General features: G+C 46.9%; 2 protein-coding genes across 2 annotated transcripts; both read right to left on the bottom strand.

Moving 5' to 3' along the window:
• Nucleotides 1-3,142: 3,142 nt before the first annotated feature.
• Nucleotides 3,143-8,345, bottom strand: LOC120707256 (eukaryotic translation initiation factor 4B1-like). The gene is made up of 3 exons (XM_039992113.1): nt 7,073-8,345; nt 3,846-4,226; nt 3,143-3,487 (listed from the first exon to the last, which is right to left on the bottom strand). Exons 1-3 carry the CDS (start codon nt 8,206-8,208, stop codon nt 3,463-3,465), a joined length of 1,542 nt encoding a protein of 513 aa, XP_039848047.1. The 5' UTR covers nt 8,209-8,345; the 3' UTR covers nt 3,143-3,462.
• Nucleotides 8,346-16,082: 7,737 nt separating this feature from the next.
• Nucleotides 16,083-17,835, bottom strand: LOC120707247 (elongation factor Tu, chloroplastic-like). Its single transcript, XM_039992100.1, has one exon. The coding sequence runs from the start codon at nt 17,714-17,716 to the stop codon at nt 16,307-16,309; it is 1,410 nt and encodes a 469-aa protein (XP_039848034.1). The 5' UTR covers nt 17,717-17,835; the 3' UTR covers nt 16,083-16,306.
• Nucleotides 17,836-18,551: the final 716 nt, after the last annotated feature.

The raw sequence follows: 18,551 nt of genomic DNA, 5'->3' as shown, positions 1-18,551 counted from the left end.
AGTCCGTGTGTTTAATAGTATAAGCTTTCCAATATTTGTGTTAAGAACCTAAGGTTTCGTTTGTACCAAACGGTCATCTCAGCCATGACGAGGCCGGCATAAGGATCCTGGCACAAGGAAATCGCCGGGCGCCGTGGCGTGCGCTTGTTACTCCAGTCTCGGAGGGCAAAGAGTTGAAAGCGGGACTGCGTGGGGGTTTTCTTTTGCGGGTTTGAGCTTTAGGGTGCGGGTAGACTGTCCATGCGCGCGCGGCGCTCTCTTCCTTGCGCAACACATGCGTGGAGAAGAAGAGCGTCGGGTACTCCTGCTAATGGGGTACTATTAGATGGGTGGAAACGGGTGACACTATGAAATGGGTTGGGGCGGGTTGGGTTGACGACATAGACGGGTTGGGATGGGTTGGGGCGGGTTGGGTTGACGACATAGACGGGTTGGGACGGGTTGGGGCGCTATGATAGTAGATCGGCACGTAAGTCGCATATTATCTTTCATCGTGACTTCGGGTTGGGGCGGGTTGGGGCATTGGGCCGACGGGGTGGGTCGGGGCGGGTGGTAGTTAGGGCTATTGAAATATGGGTAGGGGCGGATTTAATATGGGTAGGGGCGGATTTGGAGTGGGTTCAACCCCATTAGCAGGCGTAGCGTCGGGTGGCTACATTGTGCACCCGGGCCGGGCGGCGCTCCGAGCGCAATCTTGACGGGTTTGCTTGCAAAATAAGGGTTAGGGTTTGCGCCCTTGCCAAAAACCCTGCCCTCCATCCATCTGCTACAAGTATCCTGTTGGACTTGGATCGGTCGGGGTGTTGGGCTTCATCTATTAGGCCTAGTTCCATCGGTTCCGAAAACCGTTGGGGCATGGGCTCGCTCTCATAGAGGAACCACCACACCACCCCTATTACAACTCTCTTTTTTTTCTTTTAGTCGTCTCAACTCACAAGTGAATTAATGCGCGTGTGTTTCATGAAATCGTCGCGCCATCCTGTGGCCCCGCTAGCTCGTGAACATGTGCTGTTGCGTCGCAATGCGGCAACCTACGACCAGCAGTGTAGGCGATCGAACTAGCTCATCAGCTCGGGAGCCAGGCATGAAAGCATACCACAACGTACTAATCTGACCGTGAAAGAGCTAGCACAGCCTTCGTGCATTTCTTGCAAGGGTTGCGAGCAGCGTGATCCCCAAGGTACGGGAGACTGGGTACACTTGTGCCGGATCGATCGACGAGGTTCAATTCCCCCGTTGCTCCTGCGGCGAGCGCCGCCGGAGTTTTCGGCGGCGACGTCGACTCGTCAAGGGAGTGGCCAGCGATCAACCCTGAATGACGCACGGACGGGCATGGCAGCGTGTGGACGGCGTGTGCCAAGCGCGCATGCATGGCGAGCACGAAGAAGAAACAGGGGGGGGGGGGGGGGGGCCGCTGGTCACACGGTGTAAGCGAACAGTTAGGCAAATAAATCGCAAAGTTTCATTTACAATAACATTTCCACTAAGGTTCTCTCAATTGAATATCTTCTGGCTTACCATGGAATTGAATGTTCCTTTTAAACAGTAAAGGGTTCTAGTTCGATCTCGCTACCAATCCCAAGGGGATTATAATCCCTATCATCCAAACAAAGGCTAAGAAAAGATATGAACAGGAACTCCTATGAGGTTTAAGCATAAAATCTAACTAGGGATTAAATTAAATTTCCATTACACATATGCTGCCTGAAATGCTTTTGTTTGTGGAGAGATTCACAATATGCTTTTGTTTGTGGAGGGATTTGTTAGGAAGAAATTTCACCATGCAGCAGAGAGAGTACCGAAGACACGCAAACAGGAGCAAGTGATGAAAGCTCAAGAGAGAGAGCCCCCTTGACCCTTTGGGTCATCCATATATATAGGGGAGGGGAGGGAGGTGGTAATTTGCCTTTGATCCACTGGAGAGTACAAAATTTACACTTAGGCCCTTGGACCCTTACAAACAGCCCATTTTGCTATGTGGGCTGGGCCGATTCACAATATGCTGAATCGGCAAGAATCATGGCCCCGTTTGGTTTGTATGTGCTAGTTCCTAGCACAAATTTCTTTTGCATACATGAAGTACTAAATGAAATTTATTTGCAAAACTTTTTTAGAAATGAGTGTAACTTTTTACGACGAATCTAATGACGGTAATTAATCAATGGTTGGCTACAGTGATGCTACAGTAACCATCCTCTAATCGCACGGTCAAATGCCTCATTATATTCTTCATGATTCCTAGAGCAGAGGTTGTGGAGTTAGTTTTGCAAACTGACTTTATTTAATACCTCTAATTAATGGTCAAAGTTGCTACAGTTCTAGCATAGCACAAACCAAACATGGCCCATATCTCACTCTAGTGTTGATATTATTTTATTTACAAATTCATTTAATGAATTAGCTGGACATCATGCAGTTCAAGGATGTTTCAAGGGGTAAATGGTTGAGGAAGAAGTATCTAGAATACATAGTGATGGCAAGCTTTTACTACTTCCTTATCGGTGAATCTGGTTTTAGATTGATGACACACCGTACCGCTATACTAGATTATCTATTGTGTGGAATTCTTTGCTCTTGGTTAGTTTTGGATTTTGATTGTGTTTTTGATACACGGCCAGTTAATATGTATGATGTCCTTAATTTGTTGGTTCTTGCATGCACATTAGTGCCACGGAGGGTCATGTTCTGGTAAACAATCTCAAGGGGCTCGCAAGCTTCGGTGTGGAGGCATGGAAGATGGTAGGGCCGTTGGAAAATTTTAGGTCTGGTGGAAATCTAATTGGTCTGTATGGAAAATTTCAGGTGTGAATGTACTTTACTGGAGAGTTTTCTAAGTTCAGATTTGATTAGTGATTTTCAGTAAATATATCTGTATCTTTTCTTAATTCAGATTCAATCGTGGCCCTAATAGAATAATTAAACCTGTATTTTTTTTCCTTTTCTGATTCTAATGTTCTCATGTGCTGCAGGCCTGCATCCTTCAGCATTTATGTAATGGCTATAACGACTCCTAAACAAGAAGTGTAACAAACATAATTTGGTCTCTTGAGAATTTTAAGGTATGCTTTGTTTTCTTATGTAGACATGATACATGATCTGTACGCAATATTGCCACAAAGCTAAGCTATAATTTGCAAGAGCATATTAGCAAACTATTAGCCATTGCTGCATTGTTTTGCTTACCCGTGGTGTTAGCACGGGCACACTTACTAGTCTATGAAAGGTTGGTCACACTTGTTTTGACATGGAAGAGGGTAAAAGAAAAATTACAAAAGGAAAAAAAAACGAAATAGACGAACCACCATAAGGGTGGTAATTAACAACTTAGGGCAAAGCAATCTGTTTTGTGCACGATCCTCTCTACTCTTCCAAGCCAAACAAAATGAGAGTCAAGCAGCAACACGAACGTAAATTATTTGTGCTCCATCGAAACAGGAAGAGAAAAATCTGCATGGCAACGGCTCACCATCTTTGTCCTCCCAATGACCTGAAAGACAGGTGGATACAGAGTTTATACTTCATATGTAGAAACAACTAAAATTCATGCCTAAGAACAATTTGTAGCGATCGAATTCAAAAGGGATATAAACAATAACTGATGGTAAATGGCCAGTAACCTCATAAATTTCGAGATCCTAACAAAAAACATAATGTGGGGAAGAAGAATAGCAACGCTTATTCTCTTAAAAAAATGAAAGTGTGCTATGGTTAATGTGATCATTGAGTATTTGAGTATACCACTAGTTTGTGTGCATGTGTAATGTGAAGAATCATGGTAAGTAGAATCATTATTGGAATGAACCAACTCATAACAACATCAGGCACAAGTCAAGAAATGAACAAACCTGTCTGAACTTCTGTTGCCACCAAAAGAGCCTCTATCTCTGCTCCCCTGAAACCCCCATCTTTCTTCAGTTGGTTTTGAATATTGATCCATGCCACTGCGGGAACCTGGCCTTTCCATGGACTCTTTCATTTGGGATTCATCTGCAAGATTTGTCGGAGGAGAAGCTGTAACCCTCCCTGCACCAGAGCCAGGTCTTTGCGAAAATCTGATCTTGTCATCCATTGCAATTGTAAGAAGCTCCAGCTGTTTTTCCATTTGAGTTATCTTCTCAGCCAAACTTTTTGCATCATCATCACTCATCTTGGCTTCATTTTCATTAAGTTCCAACTTAAGCAGATTGATCTCTTCTTTCAACTCCCTCTCATCATTCGTTTCCGGTCTGAAAAACAAATGGAAAATTAGTCTCGACGCCGGGGGGGGGGGGGGGATACATGTTTATTGTTTGTGTATTTAAACAAGACAAACTAGCGAACTCCATTTACTTCAGCAATGCATGGTGCAAGAATAAACCAAACAGATCACTCGAAAATAGGCAACTAATGTGATGGACTATTGAAACCACAGAAGTGTAAAGGGCACAACAAACAAAAGAAAGGTAATGAACTGCGATATCTCAACTAAAGGAAGTATTATCTTTATTAAGCCTCTCAAGACTAGTTACTGAGGACTGCAGTCCGCACAGTTCATTAATGTGCTCTCCAAATGAAAAGAAAAGTTTCAACCAGAACTCACATGAATAAATCTTGATAAAGTTATTGTGTTTGGACATGAAATCATGAATCATGCATCAGACGATCTTTAAATACAAACATTTGTGATTCAGTGCTCCTTCAAATAAAACACTATTGCAGGCACTAACAGGATAAAGGATAAACATAAGTGGAAGGACTTAGGAGTGCTGACAGATCATGATGACTATTAAGAGGATCAGCAGGAAGTACAGAAAGATGTAATTCCAAATTGTTAAAATTCACAGTTTCTAAAATATGGTGGGATAAAAGACACCATATTGTTCTATGGCTGAAACAGGGTAAACATAAATACTCCCTCAAGTAGCAAATAAGTGATGTTTTGAACATCAACAGTCTCCAAAGCACAACTTTGATCAGTATACTTTCCGTTACAAATAAGGCTATATTTCTAGGAAACTACATTTCAAGACAAATCCACTCATATCGTTTTCAAATATCAAAATTTAACAAATAAAAAGCAATATGCAACTGAAGTTTGAATGTTGACTTTCAATTAAGGCAACCCCGAAACGTCACTTATTTGTGACTACAGGGAGTAATTCCAGTAGATGATAACCATTCAAAAGACCATGTAGCAACACTACTCAACTAAATGACATCATCATGCTTTCCAAATAAGATTTTACATATACGAGGCACCACACTATAAAATATATGAGATGAAAAAAATATTTTAATCTGCACTAAACAGAAGAAACGGAAGGTTTTATATGAGAAACACAAACCTTTGCAATGGAGGAATGGAACATGGACTTTACTGAATTTCTTATCATTCCAACAAAACTCCAGTGACTACTAAAACTAAAAATGGAAAGATGATATCCAAACTGCTGACTTAACAAATGATAGTTAAAGTATTGTTGAAGGGAAAGCAAAATAGTTAATACAGTAAATTATCAGTATCAGTTGAGCAGAATGGTGCCAACCAAGCCTTCCAACACCAAATATTAGGAGAAAAATTATGACGATACAGTGTTTAGTATATATGTGCATGTTCATTCAAATAAACTGGCCAAGGGAACCAAAACAGCAGTACAAGAAATAAATAACAAAGCTTTAGGAAACCAAAACCAGCTAGCAATGGTATTCAAACTGAAATGTATGCTTACAACCTTGGTACAAAAAATAAGCGAAAATACGAATGCACTGTTAGATCTAAACCTATACTGAATTCATTACTAAATTAGTAAATTTTAATTAACTGACTTTAGGGAGCTTAGGGCAAACTGAACTAATAACATAGCAGGTGATTTGTTATATGATTCATAATGCTACTGAATTTTCAAGCACCAGAAACAAATTGGTTACACCTCCAAACTCACCTACTGCTAGCACAATGCAGGCCTCTTTTGCCAGGATAAAGATAAACACATACACTACTTTTGAAAGATAAATGAATGAAATATAACTTGTGGTTAGGTGATTTGTTGAACCTGTCACGAGATGATGATTTGGAAATATGTGCAAGGGAAAATTGCAAAGGTCCCAGCTAAAATTCAAGTTGCTAATGGTTTCGGCTGAGCCCAGTTTGAATGGTTTGGTTTTCCTACTTAGTCTTATTTGGTTTGGTGGCAAATGGGCTAAGATATTTATCAGCCTGGTTTGGTTTGGTTTAGCTAGTATAAGGGATCGGTTCAGTTCGGATTGAAGTTTAAATGGGTTGTCTACATACACACTCACCACTCAAATTTCCAGCCATTGGATGAAGATCTTATGGTCATTCTTCATCTTCAACCTCCAGACAGATGCAGCCAACAAGCCTCTTCACCACCGAGCCCATCGGAGACAGAACCAGCCAACAGGTAGGCGGTGTAGAACGTGGCCAGATCCTCCTCACCAGAGCCGTGGTGCACAGGCAGTGGCAGCACAGGATCACGCTAGCTCCAATCCATAGATGTAATGCAGCCTCTGTGCGGTTGTTACAGCAGCCAGCAGCCAGCAGCCAGCAACCCATCGCATGCCTTCTCACGCTGCGCCTTGGCCCACCCACTCGCTGGGCAGGGGAGGAGCGCCTGCGCGCGCAGCATGCGTCGGCCGCGCGCTGCCGCATCGGCGGCGTGACACCAGCATGGACAGGAGCTGTGGCGCCAGCCGCTTCAGCAGCAGCAGCAGCAACCAGAGGTCGGGACTCAGGACCTCGAGGTGGGCCGCAGAGCCCGTGTCTGTCGCTCGCTCATGCTCGTGAAGCAACCCATGGTCGTAAGCGGTTCAGTTGGTTTGAAAACGCAATGCAGTTTGGTTCTGGTTCGGTTTTTGAAGCAGTTGGATTAGTGTGGTGTGGTTTAATCGATGAGAATACTACTAGTTGGTTCGGTGCGGTCTTGGTTTGGATTTTACACCATTAGCAGCTTGAGCTAAAATCAGGCCAAAGTCTATCAAAGGGAGCAGCACTATAAAGCCTAACCAGTATTGCATTCACAAGCAAACGCTGAGGGTGAATGATATGTGAATGTGAGGCGGGTTAGGTGCATACCTATCAATACTGCGATGCTCCAGCTCGAGGTCAATCTTCCTCCAATCCTTCCCTTTCTCCTGCAGAATCACCTCCCTAGGCTTTGCATCACCAAAAGGATTCACCTTTGGTCGTGCCCTCGGCACGCCTTCACTAGCCACAGCTGGTACCTGTGACCCGGGGCTCCCAGGTCGTGACGAGTGAGCACTCTCTGGCCTGCTCGACTGTGAGCTGGTAGGACGGCTAGTCTTCTTCTGATCGATCTCAGTCTCCATCTTCTTCCAGTCCAGCCCTTTGTCGGCCAGCACGTCTTCCCGTGGCCTCGCGGCCCCGAATGGGCTCGGCCGGCTGCGTCCCGCCTCAGCTGGTGGTGTAGGTGTGGCCGAGGCGTCGCGCTTGGGCGGATCGAGCACTAGGCGGGGCCGCTCCCGCTCGCCATTGGTGGGCGCGGGCGCGGCACGGGACCAGCGGTCGGAGGAGTCGGTCGAGACGGGCGAATCGCGGAAGCCGCCGCCGCCGCCGCCGAGGCTCGGGTAGCGCGACGGGCCTGACGGCATCGGCTTCTTCCCGCGCGACCAGTCGCCGTCGTCGTCGGCGCGGCCGACGGATGCGGGCGCGCCGCCGCTCCCGAGTCCGCCGTACCGGCTCCGCGGGCCGGAGTCGGCGGGCGCGAGCGACTTCTTGCTCATGGACCAGTCGCGATCTTCGTCGGCGCGCGAGGGCATGTCGAGATCCGCGCCCCTGCCGGGCGCCCCGCGGCGGCCGTCGTCGTCGAACCCGCCTCCGCCGCGGTCCCCGCCGCCGTAGGAGCGGAAGCCGCCGCCGATGCCGCGGGTCCGGTCGAGCTCTTCCGCGGACCGCTCCCTGGGCCCCGAGGGCAGCATCATAATCTCCGCCGGGGTGAGCCCCTTGGGCTCCGGCGCCGGCGCCTGGCGCCTGCCCGGGCCGTAGCCGGCGAACTCCGAGAGCGAGAGCGTGGTGCCCTTGTTCTTCTTCTTGGACTTGGCGGCGGCGGCCTCGCGGAGGCTCGGGAAGCCCGCGGCCCGGGCCGGGGCGGGCGCCGGGTTCGCGGCGGCCTCGCGCTCCTCCTCCTCGGCGCGCTCGGCGTCCAGCGCCCACGCGCCGGCGCCGCCGAGGCTGCCCCAGGGCTTGGACATGGCGGGGGTCCGGGATCTAGCCGGCCTGCCTCAGCAGGGTTCGCGAGATCGCGGGGGGAGAGGGCGCGCGGCGAGGACGGAGGGAGGGAGGGAGGGAGGCGGAGGCTGGAGAATGCGGACGCGATGCGATGCGATGCGCGGAGGCGATGCGATGATGATGCGGAGGCGTGCCGGGCCAGGGATTTCGCTATATACTACTGACCGCGTTACGAGTGCGTGAAGGACTCGGGGCCTGGTTCGACGACGACCACTGTGTTCAGCAGTTCCACCAGCCTCCAGCTTAATAGTGTTTTTCTCTCACACAGATCCAGCACCAGACTACAACCACCAGCCAGCCAACAGTATTTTTCTTTCATACCACTCCAGCACCAGCCACCAGCTTCAGCCCAGCGAACAGAGTGGACATTGGCCGTGGACGTTTACAACGCTAAGGGCATGTACAATGGTTAGACGGCTGCCGTCTGTATGTGTCTAGAATAGTGCACACAGACGACAGAATAGATAATATATACAATGGTGTGTCTGTATGGCTATCTGCAATCTATTTAATACATGGCTAGGCATATAAAACATGGTGATCAAACATGTGAAATGGATCTTTGTGTATTGGTTTGTGGCATATATGGAAGAATCATTTATAAATGCAAATAAATCACATGGATATTCTCTTATCTATATGTATCAATCGATACAGCAGCTGAAATATGCTTAATATATTTCCTTATCTAAAAAAATAAATCACATGGATATTTTTAAGATATGATAATATATGTGCAAAATAAATCACACGCAAATAAATCATTTGTGCCTGATAGAATGTAGTGTATTTCCTGGTATCTTTGTTTCGAGTTGCATCTCTGCTAAAGATCAAGAATTAACAGGCAACTATCAACAGGCTGTCCAATTTCAGAATCGGCAACAAAATACTCAAACTAAACCAACACAGATACCAGTAAGTTGGTACTAATACTGTAGTGTTTAAGTCTTGACACGACCTGCACAATTTGTACAGATGTTTGTGCTAGGTGACAGAACAGGAGAACCCCAGGCGGCAGGACATATGGATGCAAATTGAGATGCATACCTTTGTCATCTTTTTCAGATGCCGATGACATTTTCTTCCTTGAGTTATTGCTTAAGATGCCGATGAGAAATAAAACACATAGGCGCCAGGATGTGCTTCTATATATATAGAGGCGACAAGTAATTTGCATGAGTTACTTTAGTTTCAAAATATGAAAGTCCACATGCAGCAATTCACATTCATACAGCCCCATTCACACCGTAGTTACCTATTCACATTTCACAAATCAGAGACCTATTCAAATAGATGGTCTGTTCACATTCACAAATAGCTTCAGTTTGATATAGAACATGCTTGACTACTCATTTTCAGATACAACTCAATTTTTGACTAATGACATAAACAAGTCTCAATTTTTTTAGCAATGACAAACTAACAGTAGAGCCTCCTATCTCTTCAGACAGTGTATCATTTTGCTCAAATTTTGCCTTCCTTCTTGTACCTGTAAGGCACATTGAATTGTTGTCAGTTCAGGAGCACAAATAATGCAACTAAAAGGTCAAGCATAGATGATGGCGATACTGACCTTGCAACAACATAAGCCCCATAGGTGAAACAATATAACCTGAAAAAGGTCAGGTTAGTCAAAAGTTTAAGAAAGCATGGTTCAAATACAGATCTACCATTAAGTGAAAAGTGGTGCTTTCAGGGAAAAAAAATTGTACACATGTCCAATATCTCTTGGGATCTGCTTATACATAATAATGCAGGAGCAAAGAAAAAATTCAATATTCTTAGCTTTTTCCAGAAAATGTCTGTAACAGTTCAAGAGCAAAAATGCCTATAACATTTCAGGCTTATGCACATGAAAGACCTTGCAAAGCTCCAGAAATTCAGGCTGCCCAAATATTGTTCTGTGCATACAGAGCAAAAAACAGATCTTGCATTGGTCCAAATGTAGACCAATGAACTAAATCTTAGGCAATTTCACTAATATTCATGCTACTGTCATGTACACAACATTCAGAAAATAGTTCACTGATTATACTATTTAACACTTGGCACTAACAAAATTTATACACTAACTAGATCCCACTTTCAGGCAAACAGGCAAACATCCCTGCATAGTAAGACCAAATTCCACAACAACATTCACTTAGAAAAAAAATCAATCTCATTCAGCTTCACCCATTAATAGTTTGACAATCTCACATTCAGCTCACATGCAGAACTAGTAGGCATCAGACAATCTCACATTCAGAAACAGGAGGGGGCAGGAATATGGTTACCATTCTCTCGGATCGGCATAAGTCAGTGATTCATGCCTGGCCATGGTTGAGGACGTCAAGCTGGGGCTGCCGGACAAGTTGATGCCGCTGTTGGACCTTGGGGTGGACGTGAAGATCCTGCCGCCGCGTGGAGGGGCCGCAAAGCTTGGGCTAGTGCTGAATCGGCCATAGGCAAGGGTAAGGCTGGCGAACCTTGGCTCTTCGGGAGGACGCTGCTGCCCATGCGCCATCGTCGCCGTAGTCACAGACTTGTCGCCGCGCACCGCTGCCGCCTTCCTCCCATGCGTCGCCATCGCAGCCGCCGTAGTCTTCTCGCCCCGCACCGCCGTCGCCTTTGTCCCGAGCTTTCGACCCCGTGCCGGTGCCGCAAGCTCCTTCTGTTCGCACGCCATGGACGCAGCCGCGGCTGCCGGTTGCTGCTCCGACCCCATGGCCCCGCTGCATCCGCCGATTGCTGCTGTTGTTGGAGGATATGTTGGGAACAGATGGAAAAAAGGGGGGGGGGAAGGAATGCGTGCCTGCGGAGTTTGCCGCCATGGGGATTTCGCGCGCGCTTCTGCGCTTCTGCCCGCCAAAATCGGCACGGGGAGCAGCGGATCAGGGCCTTCGTCGCTGAGTCGCCGCCGCGCTCGTACAGCGGTCGCCGAGGAGTTGCTTCTCGCTCGGGCCACGAGCCGAAGCCGTCCTCTCGTGAGACGACGATAGCTCCCGGTTTAGCAATAACTCTCCATCGGTAATCAAAATAAATCGTTCGTAGACGAGGAATTTATTGCCATTGTACATGCCCTAACAAATACATACTCCCTCCGTCCTTTAAATATAAGTCATTTTAAAATTTTTAGAACAAATTATAGTTATATAAAAAAATTCTTTTACTCCTAAGGCCAGTTTCAGTGGGAGTTTTATGAGCACAGTTACCTAGACTGAGAACTAGGTAACTATGCCAGATGGCTTTTATGGTGATGAAACTCTTCTCACATTTCATAAAACTCCATCATTCTCTCTCCTTGCCATATCAGCAAAAGTGGTGGTATTTAATGTCATGAAACCCTCCATGAAACTCCCATTGAGACTGGCCTAATTATTAAGCATTGTGAATGTGCTAATTAAATTAATATGTCTTTTTCCATGCACGTCCCCCACATGTATCTCCCCTATATGGTTGTATGCACATCTTTCTATTGGAAAAAACTTGAAAACAATGCACAATTAAGATAGTTGGGTCCACTCTCAATCTAGAATGACTTATATTTGAGAACAAATTTTGAATACCAGAATGACTTATCGTATAACTCTACAAGATATAAGATCAGTCTGAGTACAAGTTTTATTATACAGTTACTAGAATTGAAAATTTGATAAATATGCCGGTTAGATTTTGTAGGGATGGAACTCTTTTTCGCTCTCTTTGAACTTTTCCTCATCTTTTCTCATGATGATCTGTCAAATCAGCAAAATTACTAATATAATATAATATTTGGTATTTATAAATTGTTGATGAATTTTTTATTAAAAATGGTCTAATATATCTGTGCCTGGGCAAAGGCGGGCGTGTGCGGGTGCGGTGGGCCAAGAAGGCGTTGGGGCGCAACCGCAGTGGCGTGCCGGGCACGCGCGCGGTGGCGTCCGGAGAGGCACCGACCGGCGACCGTGGCGCTGGCGCGAGGTGGACCAGCTCTGAGCCTAGGCTGTTTTCGGGACGGCGAAACCGGTCACCCCGGCACGTTGGTTGGATCCGCGTCGTCTCGGCGGCGCCGGCGGCCTGGACGCGGCCGAGCAATCGCGGCGGCGCCGGCGCCGGCGCAGCACAGCCTCCCTCAGCCGGTTTACGACGAGACTGCCAACCGGTCACCGCTCCAGCGTGGCCAATTGAACGGCCGCGATCGCAGCAGCAGGTTTTCGCAAAGGGAATGCCACGCGCGCAGCTGCGATCGGGTCTTTTCGGCGACGGCCCGCGGCTGACGATGCGGATACGTGGAGAGGTCGGGCGGCGGCCACCTCGCCACCCGGAGCTCGCGCCCGTCTGTCCATGGAAATTGCTCGCCTTTCCGCGCTCGGAATAAAGGCGGCTCAGGCAGCGCCCCGCCGAATAATCTTTTCCACCTGCAGCACCGGATTCCTGAACCAAGGATACGGTCTTTGCTTCGTAATATAAAACAAAACTATATACTACTCTTTGTGGCCGTGGAAATAATACACATTTGTATCTTTGAGACCAGCTACAAAACTTGTCTCATAAATTTGTGAACAAAAATGATGCATTTTGTAGCGGTTCAAACAGCTAGGTTTGAATTTTTTTATTGCATATACATTTTATTGTATTCAGGTGCTATTTGTTTCCACATACTTAAATTTAGTCCCTATCACATCAAAGAGAATCTTGCTATTTAAGAGTATTAAATAAAATCTATTTATAATTTTTTTGACAGATAGTGCTAATTCACAAAATGAATCTAATAAGTTTAATTAATTCATGATTTGCAACAGTAATACTACAGTAACCATTTGCTAATTATAGATTAATATATTTCATTAAATTTGATTTTATAATAAAACTTTATTTAATACTTTTAAATACTAAGATTCTCTTTGATGCGACAGAGATTAAAGTTTAGCCCCTACGACCAAACAACCCCTTAATTGTCCTCCCCCCCCACCCCCCAAAAAAGGTTTGATTTGCTAAGGTGCGTGCGGCATGTTTCTTTATTTTACAGCTTTAATTAGGGCACCTGGAATATTCCTGACAGATATTAGTTGTTTGAAAAATCCAAAAATGCATTTATTTTATGATAGACGTAGTAATACTACTCAAGTACTCAACGTGATGGTGCTGGATTCTTTGAGTCGTCGCCCCATGGCTTTAAATTTCCAGCCATGTGTGAGAGTGACACATCACTCATGGTTCCTAGTGTAACTGAGTATTTCACCGTCATTGGTTAGGAAAATATTTGTTTTTCTTTAAACGAACAGGCAGAAAACCTGTCAACTTTTGTTGCCGTTTCTGTTCTACTCGTTTCATTTTTCTAAGATGACTGATTAATTTATAGATCAAAACTTATATTAAAATGGGTCTAGATTAAATAAAAAAGTTATAAAAAATAGGTAGAGACCTCCTCCTAACTTCGGTCAGAAATTTATGGGCAAAAGAAGAGGCCCTAGTGAAAATTCATGATAGTTAAGATAATTACCGCACGGCAACGCACGCCATCTTGACAGGAACACAAGAAAAAGGTAGCCCTAAAAGTTTGCAGCAAAATATACAGGAGAACACGACGATCAGCCTAGAACTGAATGTCAGAATGGAGAGGTTTTATCAACTCTGGCATTTAGTTTTTCAGTTTGCTGGCAGCCTGGCACAGTACTTCAGACGGCCACAGAAGAGCTTCCCAACAGTAGTGCCCAGCCACCATAACGAGCAGCAGTGCAGGTAAGTGGAGATCAAAGCTCAAGAGGTGCTTCCGAAAGCTGTTGATGAGTCAACTGATTCAGCGCCCTGAACAAAGGTTTCCATGAATAATAAAAGATGACAGGGCAATCCACGGGCATCCCCCAGTTATACAAGAATGTCAACTGGAGTCCGTGCTGAAACTGGCAAGCTGCTTGAAGGAACCATTTGTGAAAGAAATACACAGCTACTGTCTACTGAACTGGTGATCATCTCCACAATGATAAACCAGCTTTAGAATCACAAAATTTGTAACAAATACTGAACGAGATCATGCTCGCAATGTGAATTCCAAAAGGGTACATGAAGTAGCATCATTATCAAACCAGTGGGGAGGAAATGGCTTGAGGTTACAATAGAACGGGGACACAACATGAGTAAACCTCTAGTCTAATGACAACAGATCAAAGCATCTATGTATGGAACACATAATAGAACACAACTAAAAGCTTCAACCAACAGCTTCAGAAAGCACCATATCTGCTAGGACACCTGAACATAAATACACAATGGAATAGTGCAGTTGGCATGAAAGATTGAGATAATCAACTTATAAAGTTATAAAAAGAACTAACTTTGAAGCATTCCATGAAAACAATCAAGTTCCCCATCGAAGAGATGGAAGAATAAGCAATGGCCTGATGGCCACATGTATAGATATTAATTTTGCAGAAATTTGATTTAAATCATGACGCAGTATAAATGAACCAAGATAGGTTTGTCCACAAAGTCTAGCAGCAGATACAGCTGTTAGAATGAAGAAGTAAACATGCCAAAGAATCTGGTCTGGTTTGTATGATTAATCAATAACTCAAGACTAGCATGCAGTTTCGATTATGCATGTTCAGTTTTCTGTCTCTGGTGCATTGCTTCAGACACAATTGCAGAAGAGACTGCATTCAAGCCCTTAATTTCCCGTTAATAATATCAAAAGATGGGAAGTGACTTCACGGGCATCTACCCTCCCAGTTATACAAGAATGTCAATTCCTGTCTATTGTCATACTGGTCCACTGCTAAAAGGACCAATTCTTACAGCTACTGTCTGCTGAACCAATGGTCATCTCCATATTGCTACCCCAGCTTCAGAGCCACAAACCTTGTAATAAACACACTGGATGAGGCGAATAGAGTTCATGCTCATGATTTGAATGACAAAAGATGCAAAGTATAGCATTATGTAACATAACAAACCAGTTAGCAGTAGAGAGGAAACAACTTGTGCTTAAATGAGGACAGCAGGTAGTTACATGAGTATGACTAGTTTTTTTACAACAACAACAACAACAACAACAACATAGCCTTTTTTTACAAAGCAAGTTGGGGTAGGCTAGAGATGAAACCCGAAAGAAATAAGTTCAAGGTTCAGGCACATTGATAGCTAGTCTCCAAGCGCTCCTATCCAAAGCTATCTCTTTAGAGATATTCCAATCCTTAAGGTCTCTCTTAACCGACTCATCCCACGTCAGTTTAGGTCTACCTCTACCCCTCTTTACATTATCGACCCGCTCAAGAACCCCATTACGCACCGGCGCCTCAGGAGGCCTTCGTTGGACATGTCCAAACCATCTCAGCCGATGCTGGGTAAGTTTCTCCTCAATTGGTGCCATCATTGATATGACTAGTTTTTTTATGAAAAAAAAATGAAGCAAAGGTCTATGCTGGAACACCCAACAGGACACAACTAACAGCTTCAGAAAGCAGCATACTGCTAGGATACAAGAACAGAATGGATTAATGTGGTTGTCATACATAGATAGACTGAGATCCTCAAACTGCTAATAAAATCACTACTCCAGCATAAATTGAAGCAAGTTCAGTAACAAACATTTCACGGAAACAATCAAGTGACAAATAGTAAAGCATATGCAAAGACATGATGGCTGCATGCGGAGTAATTAATCTGTAGGAAGTTGATCCAAATTCTGAAGTATTATAAATGAATTGAGATAAGTTTGCCAAGGAAGTCTAGAAAGCAAGATCACATCCAGTTTAGTGCCGCATATATATACTCTTAGAGGAGCAAATAAGCTACAACATGTGCCTGTGGCACCATCAGGATTCGTCTTAAGCATATCAAATTATCAACACAACAATAGGGCAATCAGCAAAAAAAATTGAACATGTAACAATAGGTGGCACCTCTTAGCCAAATCAATTGCAAAAGACCGATGTATCATTGTCGTGAATGTCACAAAGTATGCAAATTCACTGGACAAAAAAAGTGCCATACTACAACTTCACATGAGCAACCCCTAAAGCTCAACACATAATAACAACTACATAGCATTTCGCTGAGAGTAAACAGGGAAAATTTCATGGTGGATATGGCATATCCGGTTTACTCAATGATTTTGTTGATGACACCGGCGCCGACAGTCTTACCACCCTCACGGATAGCAAACCTCATTCCCTGCTCACAAGCAACGGGCTGGATGAGCTGCACAATCATCTTGATACGGTCACCAGGCATGCACATCTTGGCCTCCTCATCCTTGTCATTCATAATTGTTGTCACATTCCCTGTCACGTCAGTTGTCCGCATGTAGAACTGCGGGCGGTAACCAGGGAAGAAAGGTGAGTGCCGGCCACCCTCCTCCTTCTTAAGCACATACACAACAGCCTCAAACTTGGTGTGCGGTGTGATAGAACCAGGCTTAGCCAACACCATTCCTCTCTCAATGTCGTCCTTCTGCATACCACGGAGCAGAAGCCCAACATTGTCCCCAGCCATGGCATCATCCATAGTCTTCTGGAACATCTCGACACCAGTCACCGTGCAGTTGCGGGTCTCCCGGATTCCGACAATATCAACTGTGTCACCAATCTTGACGGTGCCACGCTCGATACGGCCAGTGGCGACTGTACCACGGCCAGTGATGGAGAAGACATCCTCAACAGCGAGCAAGAAGGGGAGGTCGGTCTGCCTCTGGGGGACTGGAATGTAGGAATCCACGGAATCAACCAAGGAGAAGATACCGTCCACCCACGGGTCGTCGCCGCGCTTGACGGCCGGGTTGCCCATGAGGGCCTCGAGCGCCTTGAGGGCAGAGCCGGAGACGATTGGCACTTCGTCGCCGTCGTACTCGTAGTTGCTGAGCAGCTCACGGACCTCGAGCTCGACGAGCTCGAGCAGCTCCTCGTCGTCGACCATGTCCTTCTTGTTGAGGAAGACCACAATCTTGGGGACGCCGACCTGCTTGGCGAGGAGGATGTGCTCCTTGGTCTGGGGCATGGGCCCGTCGGCGCCGGAGACGACGAGGATGGCGCCGTCCATCTGGGCGGCGCCGGTGATCATGTTCTTGACGTAGTCGGCGTGGCCGGGGCAGTCGACGTGCGCGTAGTGGCGGGTCTCGGTCTCGTACTCGACGGTGGCGGTGTTGATGGTGATCCCGCGGGCGCGCTCCTCGGGGGCGGCGTCGATCTCGTCGTACTTCTTGGGCGCGCTGCCGCCGACGGAGGCGAGCACCATGGTGAGCGCGGCGGTGAGGGTGGTCTTGCCGTGGTCGACGTGGCCGATGGTGCCGATGTTGACGTGCGGCTTGGTGCGCTCGAACTTGCCCCTCGCCGCGCGCACCACCAGCAGGCGCCCGCGCCTCTGCCCGCCCGCCGCCGCCCGGCTCCGGAGCCGCGCCGCCGGCTGCGCGGGGAAGCCCAGGGAGGTGGAGAGCCCGGCGCGGCTCCTGGAGGAGGAGGAGGAGGAGGCCTGCGGGAAGAGGAGGGAGGTGGAGGCCGAGGCGAGGGAGGCCATGGCGGGCGGCGGAGGCGGGAGAGGGGAGCAGCGGGAGGTGGGGATTATTTGGGGGCGGAGCGGATAGGGAGAGCCGAGGGAGGGTAGGGGTTTGCGCTGCTTATCTAGAAGAGGAGAAGCGGGCGGGCGGGGATAAGGGGATGGCCACGGATTAGGCGAGCCCGGGGAGGGCGCGCCCCCAGCCGCTCGATTAGGTGGGCGCCCCCTGGCCCGTGTCGGGGAGATGAAAAAAAAACTAGGGCGTTTGGGCCAGAAAAAATGGGGGGGAGGCCCAGGACGCGCCTCGTCGGCGCCCGCCGCCGCGGTGAAATGCCAGCCTCGCCTTCTGTTTGCGCTGCTGCCCTGGCGCCGCCACCTGCCGTGTCACATGGAGCCACGTAGATCGGTGGGTACGCCGTGGCTCTGAAACGGGACGGAGCGCCACCAGAACACGGGCACGGCACGAGGAGGTGGAGTTCTCGGAGGGGGCTGTGGAGTTATATCTTGTATGGACGGGAAGCCCCCCGGGCCATGAATGTCCCGTGAGAAATACCAGGAAGCGATTTGCAGAATTGCAGTGACAAGTGACAGTGTGACAGTGATGACGAATTGACGATTGACGACCACGCGTAGAATAGAATGCGTCAACCTGCTGAAGGTTCTGAAGAATGAGTGTCGTCATTAAGCGCCTTATGTAGAATAGAATGCGTCAACCTGCTGAAGGTTTCATTCCATTATTGCTTTGTATAGTTCAACTTGCCTTAATGCCTTATGTACTCGATGGGCTGTTGCTCACCTTCGGTGCGCTTGGCGTTCTGAAGAACAGCGTAAGAATTTTTGCACACAAAGAATCCAG

This window comes from Panicum virgatum, chromosome 1K, assembly GCF_016808335.1.
Source record: "Panicum virgatum strain AP13 chromosome 1K, P.virgatum_v5, whole genome shotgun sequence".
In the NCBI taxonomy this organism is placed as follows: Eukaryota; Viridiplantae; Streptophyta; class Magnoliopsida; order Poales; family Poaceae; genus Panicum; species Panicum virgatum.
The sequence above is the reverse complement of the archived record's forward strand: the minus strand, read 5'-3'. Positions and strand labels throughout refer to the sequence as shown.